The 14,442-nt window shown below is 42.4% G+C and overlaps 1 protein-coding gene across 1 annotated transcript in view; it reads right to left on the minus strand.

Annotated features, from left to right (window-relative positions):
- The window catches only part of LOC148016213 (uncharacterized), a 117,245-nt gene that overhangs the window by 44,188 nt on the left and 58,615 nt on the right, over positions 1 to 14,442 (minus strand). The window contains exon 2 of the mRNA XM_087664053.1: positions 12,169 to 12,225. Within this exon, the coding sequence (XP_087520179.1) occupies positions 12,169 to 12,225 (57 nt within the window). The remainder of the gene's footprint in view (positions 1 to 12,168; positions 12,226 to 14,442) is intronic.

A 14,442-nucleotide genomic window follows, 5' to 3' on the forward strand; every position in this document is an offset into this window, starting at 1 on the left:
TGATCTTGAGCCTATGCCTAACCCTCACCTAGCCCACCCTGATTATATCCGTCAATGGTGAGCTCGCAATGCCATAGCCAATGTTGAGCTGATGCAGGGTTTGCTTCCTGAGTTTCACTCTTAGTTACAGCACTTCCCTCTTGCATCGGAATGTTGGAGTCATCTCATTGACCGTTATGCGGCCAGAGATCGTACTTGGTGTATAAACAACGACTTTGAGCTTCAAGACTTTTCCATTAAGGAAGGGGATGACTCGGAAGTCAAGTTGACTGAATATCGACGTTTACTAGCCAAGTTTCCTACTACTAGTTCTCTAAAGTCAAATGGCAATCAAGTCACGTTCTTTTTAAACAAGTTGCCTGACAAATACTTCCATTTTATCCAACACATTATCTCACTGTCTAGATTGCCGAGCTTCTACGAGTTTGAGTGTCAGTTCTTGCATTACGCGAGGCTACATGCTCAAGTCCACAAGAAGTCCTCCACTTACATCTATTTTTAGGGGCGAGGGTTGGTTACCTCTTCTTCAAGAGCAAATACCGCCAGTAGCAAAAACACACAAGATGTAAAGGCAAGCCAAACCAAGGGTAACATCTCTTCTTCCGACAAAAACAAAGAAACACGACCCCTTTGGCAGCAAATTCCTAAGAAAAATAGGTTTTGCATACACTGCCAAAGATTGCGGCCATGTGGACGAGGAGTGTCATACCAAGGCCCAAGGTTTACCACCTAGAAAATCACAACAAATTACTACAACTACATAGTCTAGTGGGACTACACCTCCTGTTGTTACCCCATCTGCTCCTTCAAACCCCACGGCTACTGGACATGTGGCACATCTCAGCGGCCATCCTACTCTTCTCCTGAGAGGTTAACTGATTGGTCTGCTAGTGACTCACCTATTGCACTTTATGCATCCATTCCTAGGACCTCCACTGCACCTCCTAGGATTTCTTCCCCACCTCACCATATGCAATGGTAGCCACACACTTAGCCTTTCATCCTTCAGTCTGCCACTACCTTTATACACATATGCACATTTGCATTTTATTGTACTTGTTCATTCCCTTACTTTTTCCATTTCAGTTTTGTTTTTAGAGCATCTCACTATTGACCTCTATGATTGCAGATATTGCTCTATTTGCAGAATTTATTTTCCGTGCAGGGCTAACATACAGATTCATGGAGTCCTACTGGATTGGAGACATGGAATGAGCACTATTCCATTCATGGTTCCATCATCTTGGAGTTTTGCTTTTCTTTTTTTTTTCCGTAAAAGAGTTTTGATTTTCTACCTGCATGGAGGCTTCCCATCCCGAGGCGGATTGTACAACATCTCTCTTGATGCTGTCATGATGGTGACTTCTACCTTGCTCTTCCAGTCAAGATACTTCTTCTCATCATGGTTCTCAGCACCACATGAAAACCGACATTTGGCTCCTCTTCCTCCTTCAACATCGACATTCCAGGTTGAGAGGGGGTTCCTACTCCTATTGGTATTCTACAGGTTTCGGCACTTGTTTTCAATATCAACCTTCCCCACCTGTTGTACCTTCACCCTTTGCATTGGATGATTTCATCATCTTTGCACTAGGGTACTTAGGCAAGTGAACAATGTTCCTACGAGGGACACTATCTAAGTGACACCTGTTGCATGAGCATTTCACAATATGTAGCATACTCATTGTGCATAGCACCAATAGTTAGATCCTAAACTGTTTCCACTGACAGTTTGTACACCTCCCCCCATTTACTTCATCACCATTGCCTCATCATTGACATCCTCGAGTCGATGAGTGGCTTGTTTGTTTTGTGATGGGTTGGACCTAACCATCCCTTCTCGTTTTCCCATCTTCTCCTCAATTAACCATGAACCATCTCTCAAAAAAAAAAAATTTAAACAACTAATTAAAGTTCATTGTAGTTCCATCTACCTTTGTAGGGCTTGGTAGGCCACTGGGCAACCGACGAGCACCCTTTGTTTGATGCCTTGTCCTCTCTAGGGTGACTACATGGACTCCCTTGGTAGATAACCATCACCTCTATAGTCTTGGTAGACCACTAGGCAATCGTCGTGCACCCTTTGTCCAATGTCCTAGCTGCTTTGGAGTGGGACGCCTTAGGCAAAATGGGTCGCCTGTTTTGGGCCTACGAGGGGGTGTTGAGCTAAGAAATGTATTCCACACTGATTAGCCACTTAAACAACCCCAAAACAAGCTTAATTTAATGAAAACCTAAAATGAGAAGTGGTTCGAGAGAGTTCAGTGAAACCCTAATTTGAAAGGATCCATCCTCATCTATAAATAGATAGGATGCCCCCATTCAATCTTATTCCCATTTGTAAAGGTTTCTCACCCTAGAGTGCTGATTTCAACAGACAATCCATACACACGTGGCTGCCCAACCCCATCGACTGCTACCACTCCATCTGTTGCCGCTCCAGTGCTTTGTGTCCCCTGCTGCTACAATTTCCGCCCACTGACAGACACTCTTTGAGGCTACCTTTGGCATCCACCAGCCATCGCCAGCATCTTCATCACCTCCCGCTACTAGCGTTTGGTGTCCTCCACATCAAGTGATAGTTCCTACATCAAGCAACGCTATCCTCCACATTGGGCAACAGGTACCAACTCTCTTCCACACCTATCCAACTTGGGTTTGGTGTTCTAAGTCCTCCTGACACTTGCATTTGCTGCATCCTCTTCATCCTACACTTTGACTAGTGGTCAATGACTTGGAATCTATCTCTAGTAGACATCACTCTCCGACACACTACTCTGCCCTTGGGCACACTGTATATCTTACATTCAATTACAACATTCATTCACTTCACAGTTATGTTCGTTCTATCCCTTCTTCTGTTTGTGTTTGAGTTTTGAGTTTTGTTTTCTGTGTTTGTATTTGTGTCGTTGTACTTCTATCGTGGTCATACACTGTTTCCCTCAACACAAAAACCCTAGCGGTGCCTCTACGCTTTTCTTCACACGTCCGGCACCTGGTTTACTGCCCCCATCCGGTCTACTCCAGCCTCCCCCGGTTTACTCTCACCTGCAGCTTCTAGCGTCACGGTGGGAAGAAGTAAATACTGACCACCCATTGAGTGGTCGAGGATCTTAACCATGGGCTTGCAAGCTTTACCATACAAGCAAACTAGTGGAGCAAACAAGGTAATCTGTTGAGCCGAGCCTTTCTATTTTGAATTTTTATTGATTTTAATTTTTCAAAGTTACTTAAATATTAGAATATGAAATATCAATTGCCACTTGTTTCGTCTTATACATAATTAGGTCCAAGCTCATCTTCTGCATGAGGCAAATTCAAAGGTGCAGTTTTGTCCTAATGTGACCTTGGAGAAGCAAAAGGAGCTTCATGATCATGTAACAAGTCAACAAGTTTATCTTGCATTTACACCACCACGTGTTGCAGTTAACCCTACAAATTTTGCAACATCATCCCCATCAAATGTGTCTAGAGTAGGATCAATATCAGGAACACACCTATTGCAGGCATTGCACCGGCCATGGCATCAACAACACCACATGTTGCATATAGACAAAGCACACTTGATGCTAGTTGGGATCCCAAGAAGAAGGAAGAGGCGAATACATAAGTGGCATGTTTTTTCTATCATGACCACATCCTGTAGGAATCGGTTAGGCACAGAGATTGAGACAGACTGTCCTACACGCAATGAGAGAGACTGAGAGAGTGAGAGAGTGCAGAGTAGAGAGTGAGCACCTTTCTCGTACAATGACGAGTGTACCACTTTAGGTTTTAGATAGATATATATATGAAAGTACTGTTGGGAATAAAGGGCCATCGTGCCTTTTATATGTGCACGGGTGTGAACACACCCTTGGCACATTGTACTTTCATACATATATCTATCTAAAAACCTAAAGTGATACACTCGTCATTGTACTGAAAAACGTGTCCACTCTCTGCTCTGCTCTCTCGCACTCTCTCTATCTCTCTCACAGCGCGTAACGACTGTCTGCCTCGATCTCCGTGCCTAATTGATTCTACAAACTGGTATCAGAGTGTAAGGTACTGCAGACAGTCGTCAGGCTGAGGTAGAAGACCAGAGCTGGCAAGAGACAGCTCAAAGGCAAGCAAGAGAGTCGCAAGCAGACCCGTGTGCTGGAGAGACAGTCGACCGGTGCAGCAACTAACAACAACTGCAGGTGACCATTGACCAATGTGGTCCAGCGGACGACAGGCAGCACAAGCGTGACTTCTGCAGGCGACGCTGCAAACTGGCGACGACCAGCAGTCGGGCGGCGTATAACAAGCGGCCTGACGGTCGGGCTGCACAAGTGACAAGTCGTCACGCGACACGACTGCAGCGGGCGTTGACCCACTTACGAGGTTTTGCGCGTGTAAGCACAAAATCTCAAATTTGTGCAATCTTGGCCCAGAAAGTTGGGGCTTCGCCAGCCTCAGCACTGTTTGTGAAAAATTGAGGCATCTACGTTGAAATTGCAAACATTGTGCGGAATTTGAATTGGGGATTTCGCCAAAATTGTTGAAATTTTGCTCATTTGAGTGAATTTTCTCAACATTTTGGCCCAGAAATTTGAGGCTTTTCTCAAATTTGGAAAATTTGATGCATGATAAGCAATTTTGTCTCAGAAATTGCAAGAATTTGTGACATTTTTTCCCCGACATTAGCGCTTTTTATGTACATGCACAAATTGGGCTGAAATTAACCCAATTTCTCGACATTGAAGCACATTGGACACCGTGCAATTTGGGGCTTTTGCAATTTGGGTAAAATTTGTGCAACATTTGGTTACTTTATGTACATGCAGGTTGAATTCCGCACAATTTGGAGATCAACACTTCGTAAAATTTGGGGGTTTTGCTGAAATTGCTTTATTTTGGCAAAATTGGACAGTCCTATGCATGACAAAGGAAATGCGGATGTGTGTTTGACGCTTTTGAGCACAAAATTTTGGGGTTTTTGACCATTTGTGTCAAATTTTATGCCCGTGGGTACATGTACAACAGAAATTGCAGCTGAAATTTTGGGATTTCTCATATAATGTGATGCACATGCCCTTGGAACAGCTGTAATCAGTTGGATAATGCTATAGCGCACTTGTTTTGGCGCTTCTGAAAATAACAAATCTGAAATATGTACTTCTGCGTGGCCATTTATTGCTGATTGGTACTTGTTTCTACCTTGTCACTTGGGTGACACTTTAGGCTTGCATTTGCTGGTTTTTTTTGTCACATTTGGGCTGAAAATCATGGCTGGCAGCAATGACAACAGTAATTTGATGCACATAAAGAAGCTTGAAGGCGCACATAATTTTGCAATTTGGCAAAAACAGTGATACAATATCCTGTTACAAAAGAAGCAGGCAAAGCTGATCAAAACCAAAGGGGCAAAGCCCGTGGACATGGATCAAGATGATTGGGATGAGTTGAATGAGCTTGCACGCTCAAACATAGAGCTATCAATTTCTGATGCCTTGCTGTTCAACATTGAAGGTTTGGATTCTGCATATGTTATATGGACTAGACTGGAAGAACTGTATGCACAGAAGAGTGCTACAAGCAAAGTGTATTGGCTGAAAAAGCTTATGGATTTGCATATGAAAGAAGGTACAGCGATGTCTACTCACTTGAGTGAGTTTAACTTCATTTTCAGCCAGCTGGTTGCCTTGAAGTTCATGATTGATGAGGAATTTAAGGCTACTTTCTTGCTTTGCACTCTACCAGAGAGTTGGGATACATTCAGGACTGCTATGAGCAATTCTAATGTGATCCTTTTGTATGATGATGTAGAGAGTGCTCTACTTATGGAAGAGATGAATCGACAGAACAATGCATCCAGCAAGTCTTCCAGTGCTTTGCATACTAGGGGCAGATCACAGCAAAAGGGTAAATATGATGGCACGGGACGCAGTAAATCACGTGGCAAAGATGTTGAATGCTATCATTATGGCAAGAAGGGTCACTTTAAATGTGACTGCTACAAATGGAAGAAAGAGAAAGGAAAAGGCAAGAAGACGGATGATTGCAAGGAAGAAAAGAAGGACAGTCAACCTAAGAAGAGCAGTGTAAAAATTAAAGAGGTGAATGTAGTCACTCATAACAGTGACAGTGGGAGTGATGTACTCTGTCTCTTCACATTTTGGTGTACATGCTTTACTTGCAAATACAGTTGATGACATGCATACCTGGATTCTTGATTCAAGTGCTTCCTTTCATGTCACCCCTCATCGTGAGTGGTTTTTCGCCTATACAGGGGGTCGACATGGTGTTGTCCATCTTGGGGACAACTATGCATGTGAGACTGCAGGTATTGTCAGTGTGCAGTTACAGTTTCAGCATGGCTCTGTCTTCACACTTCAACATGTACGGCATGTACCTCAACTCAAGAAGAGCTTGATTAGTACAGGGCAGCTACATGATGATGGTTTTCATACCACCTTTGGTGATGAAAAATGGAAGGTCTATAAGGAATCTAGGGTTATTGCCAGAGGTTGCAAGAGTGACACTTTGTATCCACTTCATGTATCTAGTGTGCGTAACCATGTTGTTTCCGTGACCAAGCAGCCAAGCGTTTCTTTGTGGCATGGCCGGTTGGGGCACATGAGTCAAACAAGAATGAAAGTGCTTTCTCATTTGGGTTAATTGCTTTGTCTTCGTTATGCTAATTTTGAGCATTGTGATCATTGCATTTATGGCAAACATGCACAGAGGTCTTACAAAAAGTCTCTTTCTTTGAAATCTTCTCCTCTAGAGTTAGTACATTCGAAGTATGTCAAATGCTAGGATTATCTTTAGGGGAAAAGAAATATTTTGTCACCTTTGTCGATGATGCTACACGGAAAGTATGGGTTTACTCTATTCGTAGCAAGGATGAAGTGCTTGACAAGTTTAAAAAATTCTTAGCATTGGCTGAAAATCAAACAGATAAGACACTTAAGTGTCTTCGCTCTGACAATGGTGGGGAATATGTGTCCAAGGCCTTTCAGGCATTTTGTAACAGCAAAGAGATAAAGAGGGAGCTCACTGCCCCTCATAATCCACCCCAAAATGGAGTTGCAGAGCGTATGAATCGGACCATACAGGATAAGGTCCATACGATGCTGTCTCATGCTGAATGTCAGCTGTTCAAGAGATACATGCCCAGGTTTTTGCACCCAAACAATTCCTGGCAATGAACAAGAGGACAGATTGTTTTCAGGCTTGATCAAATGGTTTAGACAGTTTGCTCTGGAATCAAGAGATCCACAGAAGTGTCAGTATATCAAAGGATCAGAACAAGTGGAAACTCCTTCAGAGAGCTGGCTATGGCTAGCAGAGCACGAGCTTCTCTTTGGATAAAAAGGAGCTGACAGTAAACAAGGGACTCTTATGAAATACAGTAAGATATAATTCTTTCGTTGAAGCAGCTAAATGGTCATGATTCCATGAAAACAACTGCTTTTAACTTGGGTGAATATATTTCGAAAAAATAATACTAAATTAAAGTATTCCCACATTTTCTCTTTGTTAACTTGGGGAGTAACATTTGAGTAGTGTCCGGAAGGTGTATAAGTCATGCATGATTTGGTCTATACATGTGCACCTGTGCATATTTGTGTGTGTGTGATCATGTCCTCAAATCCATGAAATGGGCAGACTTAATGATTGAAATTTTATAAGGAACACTCCTAGCTGTCGTGCAGTTTCCCCATTTGGACTTGAGGCATATTTCCCCTTCCAAGGGTAGGTCAACAATATTTATTTTAAAACATTTTATCAGAGTGATTCCAGCTGAACGAAATTTGGCTAAGCAGAGCTAAATTGCCTCACCTCGTTGTCTGAGGCTTCACAGCCTATGGAGATGGCCCTGCACATACTCTGTTATTGCCCAGCTGGTGAAGTTTTTTTGGATAGACAATCAGGCCAATTAGATGCTAAATTTCATTTCAATAGGCAGATTTTCTCCTATAATTAGAGTATCTCCAAGATGGAAAGAAAGGAATCATGCATTCCTTGTAGCATAATCTTTTGATGCCTAGAATTTCTTAGGTGATGATTCCTTGTTTTGGGCCTGTCCTGTCATGTTTGTCCAGGCTGGTCCAACCTGATTTAGGTTGGATTTGTAGGCTGGTGAGACGTGTTTCTCCCTGTTGCTATATTAGGCAGCACACACTATACTTTAATTCACATTGATTACTCATTTGCAGCCTGGGTAGCTAGGTTCATTCTGCTTTCATCAGTGTATTCATTCTTCTCTGTCCTGCTGTCCACTCTGTGTCTCTGTTATCATCATGGTATCACAGCACAGATCCTTCCCCATTATTGACACTTCTCTGAAATATGGATGATTGCTGTTTGTGGGAGCATTGCAGTCTGAACATCCGTTTCTCCCAGAAAAAGTCTTCACCGCAGATCCTGTCTGCTGTTACAGTAGAGGTCAGCGATTCTTGAGCTTCTTGGCATGTGCTTGTGGTAGTATATTAATATGCTTTTGCAGATTTCCAGCCTTCCCTTGCTCCCTTTGCATATTGATTGAGGCGTTTTGACAACCACTCCAGAAACACAAAGTCCAAGGTAGAAGGCTGCTGCATATTTTATAGCGGCTAGCAGGTGACGTCTTTCTAGCATGAATTTTTACAGAATTCTTTCTTTTAACAACATTGTTTGAAACGGTCTTTCAGCATGGCTAAAGAGCAGTAGAAACATAAAGTTGCAAACAAAATTAACTTAATTTTGAAAATCAGCAACTAAATTACTCACAATACTGGAGCTAGGATAATCCCACACAAGCACAAAGACACTAGTTGGGCCCCAACCTTGGCACCCCTCACAATATTTATTTTGATTCACAAAAGAGCTGCCTGTCCGAGATAAAAAGCTGATATAAAACTGGTTATGGTTCCAAGCTAGGACTTGTCAATGGTGTTGGAACTTGGGGTCTACAATCTCAAATAGGACCATGTTGAGAAACCCTTCGCCCGCAATTTGCGTTTTTGCGTTTCCACGTTTTGCGTTTAGGGTTTGCAGCCCCAAAAAGGGACGCCATCCTAGACTGACTATGCCTATATATAGGCCACTCTCTCATTCATTCCTCACGGCTGATTCATTCAATCCGTCACCTCTTCTCTCCAGCCTCTCCACTACCCTCACACCCCTTCAGGAGGACATTGCGGTTCGTGGCTCGTGGCTGTCTTCATCATCTTCCTTGTGCTACGGCACCCTTGGTCCCTTGTATCACATTCACTCCATGATTCGGAACTTCATCATTCCATTCATCAGAGTTTCTTCTCTCTTCTCTTCTCTTCTCCATGTTTGCCGAGTTCACTCCGTGTTCCTCCCCGCCAACCCTACTGTCTCGTTGGTACGTCATCTTTTGACACTCAAAACAAAATATCCCAAGGCAAAATGCAAAATACAAAGCAGCCCTGTAAGGTACTTTCATATCAAGAAATATGTAACGAGGAAGTCTATTACAAAGCTTGAACAAGTGACCAGTTGAAAAGTCTATAATGCTAGACCACTATCCCATGTCCTAAGAAAAGCATCTCTCCTCCTCCTCATAGTCTCCCAACTACCCTATATCCACTCCATCTTCCAAGAAAATCTCTGTCCAGAACCTGGAGAGAGTCTTTGCAATCAATATGTCCAAAAATCAATAGCCTGGCTACATCTTCATGTCCATATGTACCAAGCAATAAAGCTAGTTGTTAGCTCCTATATATCACAATGCCATTGAGTCCACACTATCTGTGAAAAATCTGGCATGATAATCCTACTCACAAGCTGTCCCAAAACAAGATAGGCGTGACACCCTTGTACATCCTCATATCTACACACTGGTCCTCTATCTGTAACCCAATCAACTATTCCCCACGTAGCAATCATAGAGTCTAAAGTGAAATGAAATACCTTCCTAAGGCTCTCCTCCAGACCTCCTAAGCCCTTGGGTATCCCATATGCAATGCCTCTACATCTATCCTTCAATCTCATCTACAAGTATGCATCCAATCTTCTCCACAAGTCTACAAGGAAAGGTTGCAATACACCCTGGGTGGTCCAATGCTGAGCAACAGCTCGCACTGCTCTAATCCTCCTCATTTGTATCCTCCTCCCCAGCCTAGTGGTATACCCAAAGAAGGATACATCCCAAGGCATCTCTACAAATGGATCTCTCCATTCCCACTCTCTAGGGTCCCACCAAAGTCTCTATAGTGACCTCCTCCTGTATGCCCAATGTCTTCATCCATCTATCATGCAAGTCTAAGGGTCTGAGACTAAGTACCAAGTCATGTCACAATGAAGCACAACTCTAATCCTCAATTGATATCATATTGTGGTCTCAAACTAATCCAAATCCTCTCACATAAGTTTGCCATCAATCTTTAAAATCCATAATGAGTCGCTTCATCTAGCCAATGCATGACCTAGAGAAGGCCCAAAAATAAGTAATAATGGTGGCTAACAAAACTTGGCCTGCCACTACCACCCTCCTTCCGAGTGATAATCTCATTGTGCTCCAATAACAGCTTCTACCTTATGCTAAGTAGTTACAAAACATGATATGAGTATGCATAACACATAAACATGGCGGTTATATTTAGAACCAAGTATGCCTAGGAATACAATGTGGATACTTTTCATCCTAAGAAAGCCCTCATTCATTGTCATCACATAGCCTCAATCTTGTCCCATGCGGAGAACAATTTGGAGGGCCTAGCTCTAGCTTGAGAAATAATCTTGTCCTACTAAGCATGTTCACCACTACCAACACATGGATCAACAACTAGGACATCTAGATCGGCCAAGTAGGACTTCTCGATCAAGCAATATCCCCCTCACGTAGATGTAGATGGGGCTGTGTTGGGACCTCCTCTGTGCTCTTCTAGGATGTAAGCTGAAGCTGTTTTGAAACCCCCTGGGTACTCCTCATGGAACAATGTGTAAGTTACCTTAGGACAGGCCCTTGGTGTATTGATGTTCTACTCCTTAGGAGTGTCTCTCTAAGCTAGTGTATCTCAAGGAGAAAGAGGCCCATGTATACTCCTCCCAGATACAAGCTGAGACTGCTTTGAAACTGCTTCAATACTCCTTGCGTAAAAAGCTCTAAGCTGCCTCTAGAAAGGCCACCTGTGTATTGATGGTTTGCCCCTAAGGAGTATCTTATCTCAAGGAGAAAGAGGCCTAGACATCACTAATCAAAATAATCCAGGACTCTCAACAATGGTCCAAAACCATCTCATAAGAGACAGTGAAAGTGTGCCCTCATCTCACAGTAGGCCAGACAACAAAAAATGTAATGTTCCTTTGCCTTTGTCCCTAGCTGACAAATCTGGCATATGCCCTCAGCGGGTATAGATCGTAACTGCCAGTCTCAATCTCTAGCTGATGTGAAGAGATGTGTAACTAGCCAATAGCACATTTGATACCACGAGAGAGATGGGTTTCCTTTTATCTCCAATGAGCAATAAAGCCTTGATCTGTTTTATCTCGAACAGACAATAAAGCCCTTGTTTGCAGAATGTAGAAGATGCTCTCAATAGAAAGCGGTCTTCATTCCCACTCCATGCACTATTGTCACCATGTCCAAGTAATCCAGCTGAAAAAGGTCCTTTTTGATGATCCTGCCAATCTTGAGTCCTAAACTGCAGTAGCCTTTATCTGCACAGCCCAAAACCCTTACAGAACAGTTGCCAGCTTCACCTCCATAAATTTGAGCCGCCTCTCTATTGTGACACACTGCAAGCATGAGAGCATACATGTCGTGTCTCCAAGATGTTTGTCTTTACGTATATAATTTTACTGTTCTTTAGCAGCATGAGCCCAAGTGGTTTGATAAAGACTTAAAATGCCATCCTCCCCCTGTCTCTGTTCCCTGGTTTTAGCCTTCCCCCATCCCATGTTTCTCTGGTGTAGCAATTGCTTCTACATGACATACCTCTGCAACTTCCATCATTCATCACAGGATACCTATACTATCCAAAAGTCCAAACATGCATTTCTTCAACGACAAGGATAAATCATTATTCCACAAGTTGCTCACGCTTAGCTAATCAAAATATCTAAGTTATAAGAGAGTGCCAACATAAATTATGTGCAAGCAAAAACAACTGCAAGAGGTCCAGGCTGACACTCTTTCCTTTAACAACATGGAACCACAACAAGTAAGATGGTAGGAAACAACCATACCAATGGACCCCAATGCGACTTATATGAGCTCAAAGGGGATGGAACTAATTCCAACACCTACAAACCACAAGAAAGATATCAATAGACAATATCATGTCACTGGACCAGGCTTATTTCAGATCTACATGCCAAAACGAACCAGCTGCACAAATAATAGGTTTAGATAAGTTTTCTTATTATTAAGAATGAGACAACTGAGCATTGTGATCTACTTAAAAACCAAAAAAGGCATGTACACTACCATGAAGTTTTTCTATTCTCAAAAGAGTAACCATTAATATGTTTAAACAGTACAGGTCATAGCACACCAAAATAACTGGGACAGTTCAGCCTTGCTCAACTCACAAATAGAACGTAAACAAATCAGGAAACTAATAGGCTGAGCTGTGAACTGTGTTTTTCTCATGAACTCCACAGATGACAATTATAGTGATGGAAGGGAAGGATAACTGCAAAATGCCACAAGGGCTGCCTCTGAACTAAATGTCAACAGGCTGAAATCTAGCCAACCTGAATCTGGCCCAGCATCATCCTGGTCAAGCCTTTGTGGCACTGCCAACAAATAAGCGTATTTTCTTTCAAGGCTCAATATACCTCTGATGCATATATCTGCTCAGGGTTGAAATTGCAAATTGTATGTCCGACCTAGTGTTGCATAGGTAAATAAGACATCCAACTACTGGAGCATATGTGTGTATATTAAACAAATCACTGTCATCATATAATGACAGCTTTAGTCCAAGTTCCATTGGTGTACACACTGGCTTGCAATCCTGTAAGCCAAACTTCTCAGGAAGTTTACCAATGTATCTTGACTGTGATAAACCAATACCTCTAGCACCATGTATAAACTGAATGCCCAAGTAATAATGCAAAGACCCCAAGTCTGACATGTCAAAAGTTTGCTGCAAATTTTGTTTGAATGCTGAAATCTGATCAGCATGTGTCCCTATAAGCAAAAGATCGTCAACATATAGACAAATGATCAGCATGGATCCCCCTCTCTTTACATACGTAAAGGGTAGACTCAGATGAGCTGTTTATAAACCCTTGGCTGAGCAAAAAGGCATCTATCTTTGCATACCAAGCTCTAGGAGCTTGTTTCAAACCATATAAAGTCTTTTTCAGCTTGCAAACCAAGTGTTCGGATCCCTCAACTGCAAAACCAATGGGCTATTGTACATATACTTCCTCATGAAGTTCCCCATGTAAAAATGTAGTTTTAATATCCAACTAATGCACAGTCCATCCATAATGGGCAGCCAAAGCAACCATAGACCTGATGGTCATCATTCGGGAGGTAGGAGCAAATGTCTCCTCATGTCAATGCCTTTCTTCTGTACATAGCCTTTAGCTACAAGCCTTGCCTTATATTTGTCAATGGATCCATCTGCATTCTGTTTCAGCTTGTAGACCCATTTGTTCCAATGGCTTTCTTCCCAAAGGGCAAAGACACTAAATCCCATGTTTGATTCTTAGTAATAGAATCCAATTCAGCTTGCATTGCTGCCATCCAATGCACACTTTGTTGTGCATCCTCAAAACATTTAGGCTCCTCATCATCAACTATGCTTGCTGCCATAACAAACTCCATGGTATGTGCAATATCATGCATACGAGCTTGCCTTCTAGTACGACTAGCCATGGGTGCATCCAGATGACTATCTTTCAAAGTCTGTAAATACCATCTAGGCATTTGTCTGGCCTCCTGACTGTGCATAAGCTCTTGCTAAATTTCAGTTTCAGCACTTTACTGAATATTCAGTTCAACCAATGGCTGATTTTCTGCATTTTGCAATGGAGCAGCTAGCTCCACATTGAGTTCACTTGCTGAAACTCCAACTGAATCACCAAATGTAATGGGCAACGGCCCTTCAAATACATCATGGGCAGCCTGATATGTATCTAAACTAGTAAGGGACAATTCTGATTTTTCATCAAATAGTACATCCCTAATGACAAACACCTTTTTAGAGACAAGATCATAGAGTCTATAGCCTTTGCTCTCACTACTATATCCCACAAAAATGCATTTGACAGCCTTGTTATCCTACTTTTTTTTGAGTACCTATGGAATGTATGCATATGCAAGACACCTATGAAAGTGTCCAATAGAAGGTTTCCGACAGTTCCAAGCCTCAAAAGGTGTAATTTTCTTTAATGCTTTGGTGGGGCATCTGTTTAAAACATGGCAAGCACACATAACAGCTTCCGTCCAAAAACTATGTGGCAAGCTCTTTGCTTTCAGCATATATCTGGCCATCTCCATGAGTG

Source organism: Lygodium microphyllum, chromosome 23 (assembly GCF_053477565.2).
Source record: "Lygodium microphyllum isolate KBCC chromosome 23, Lygodium_microphyllum_v1.1.10, whole genome shotgun sequence".
In the NCBI taxonomy this organism is placed as follows: domain Eukaryota; kingdom Viridiplantae; phylum Streptophyta; class Polypodiopsida; order Schizaeales; family Lygodiaceae; genus Lygodium; species Lygodium microphyllum.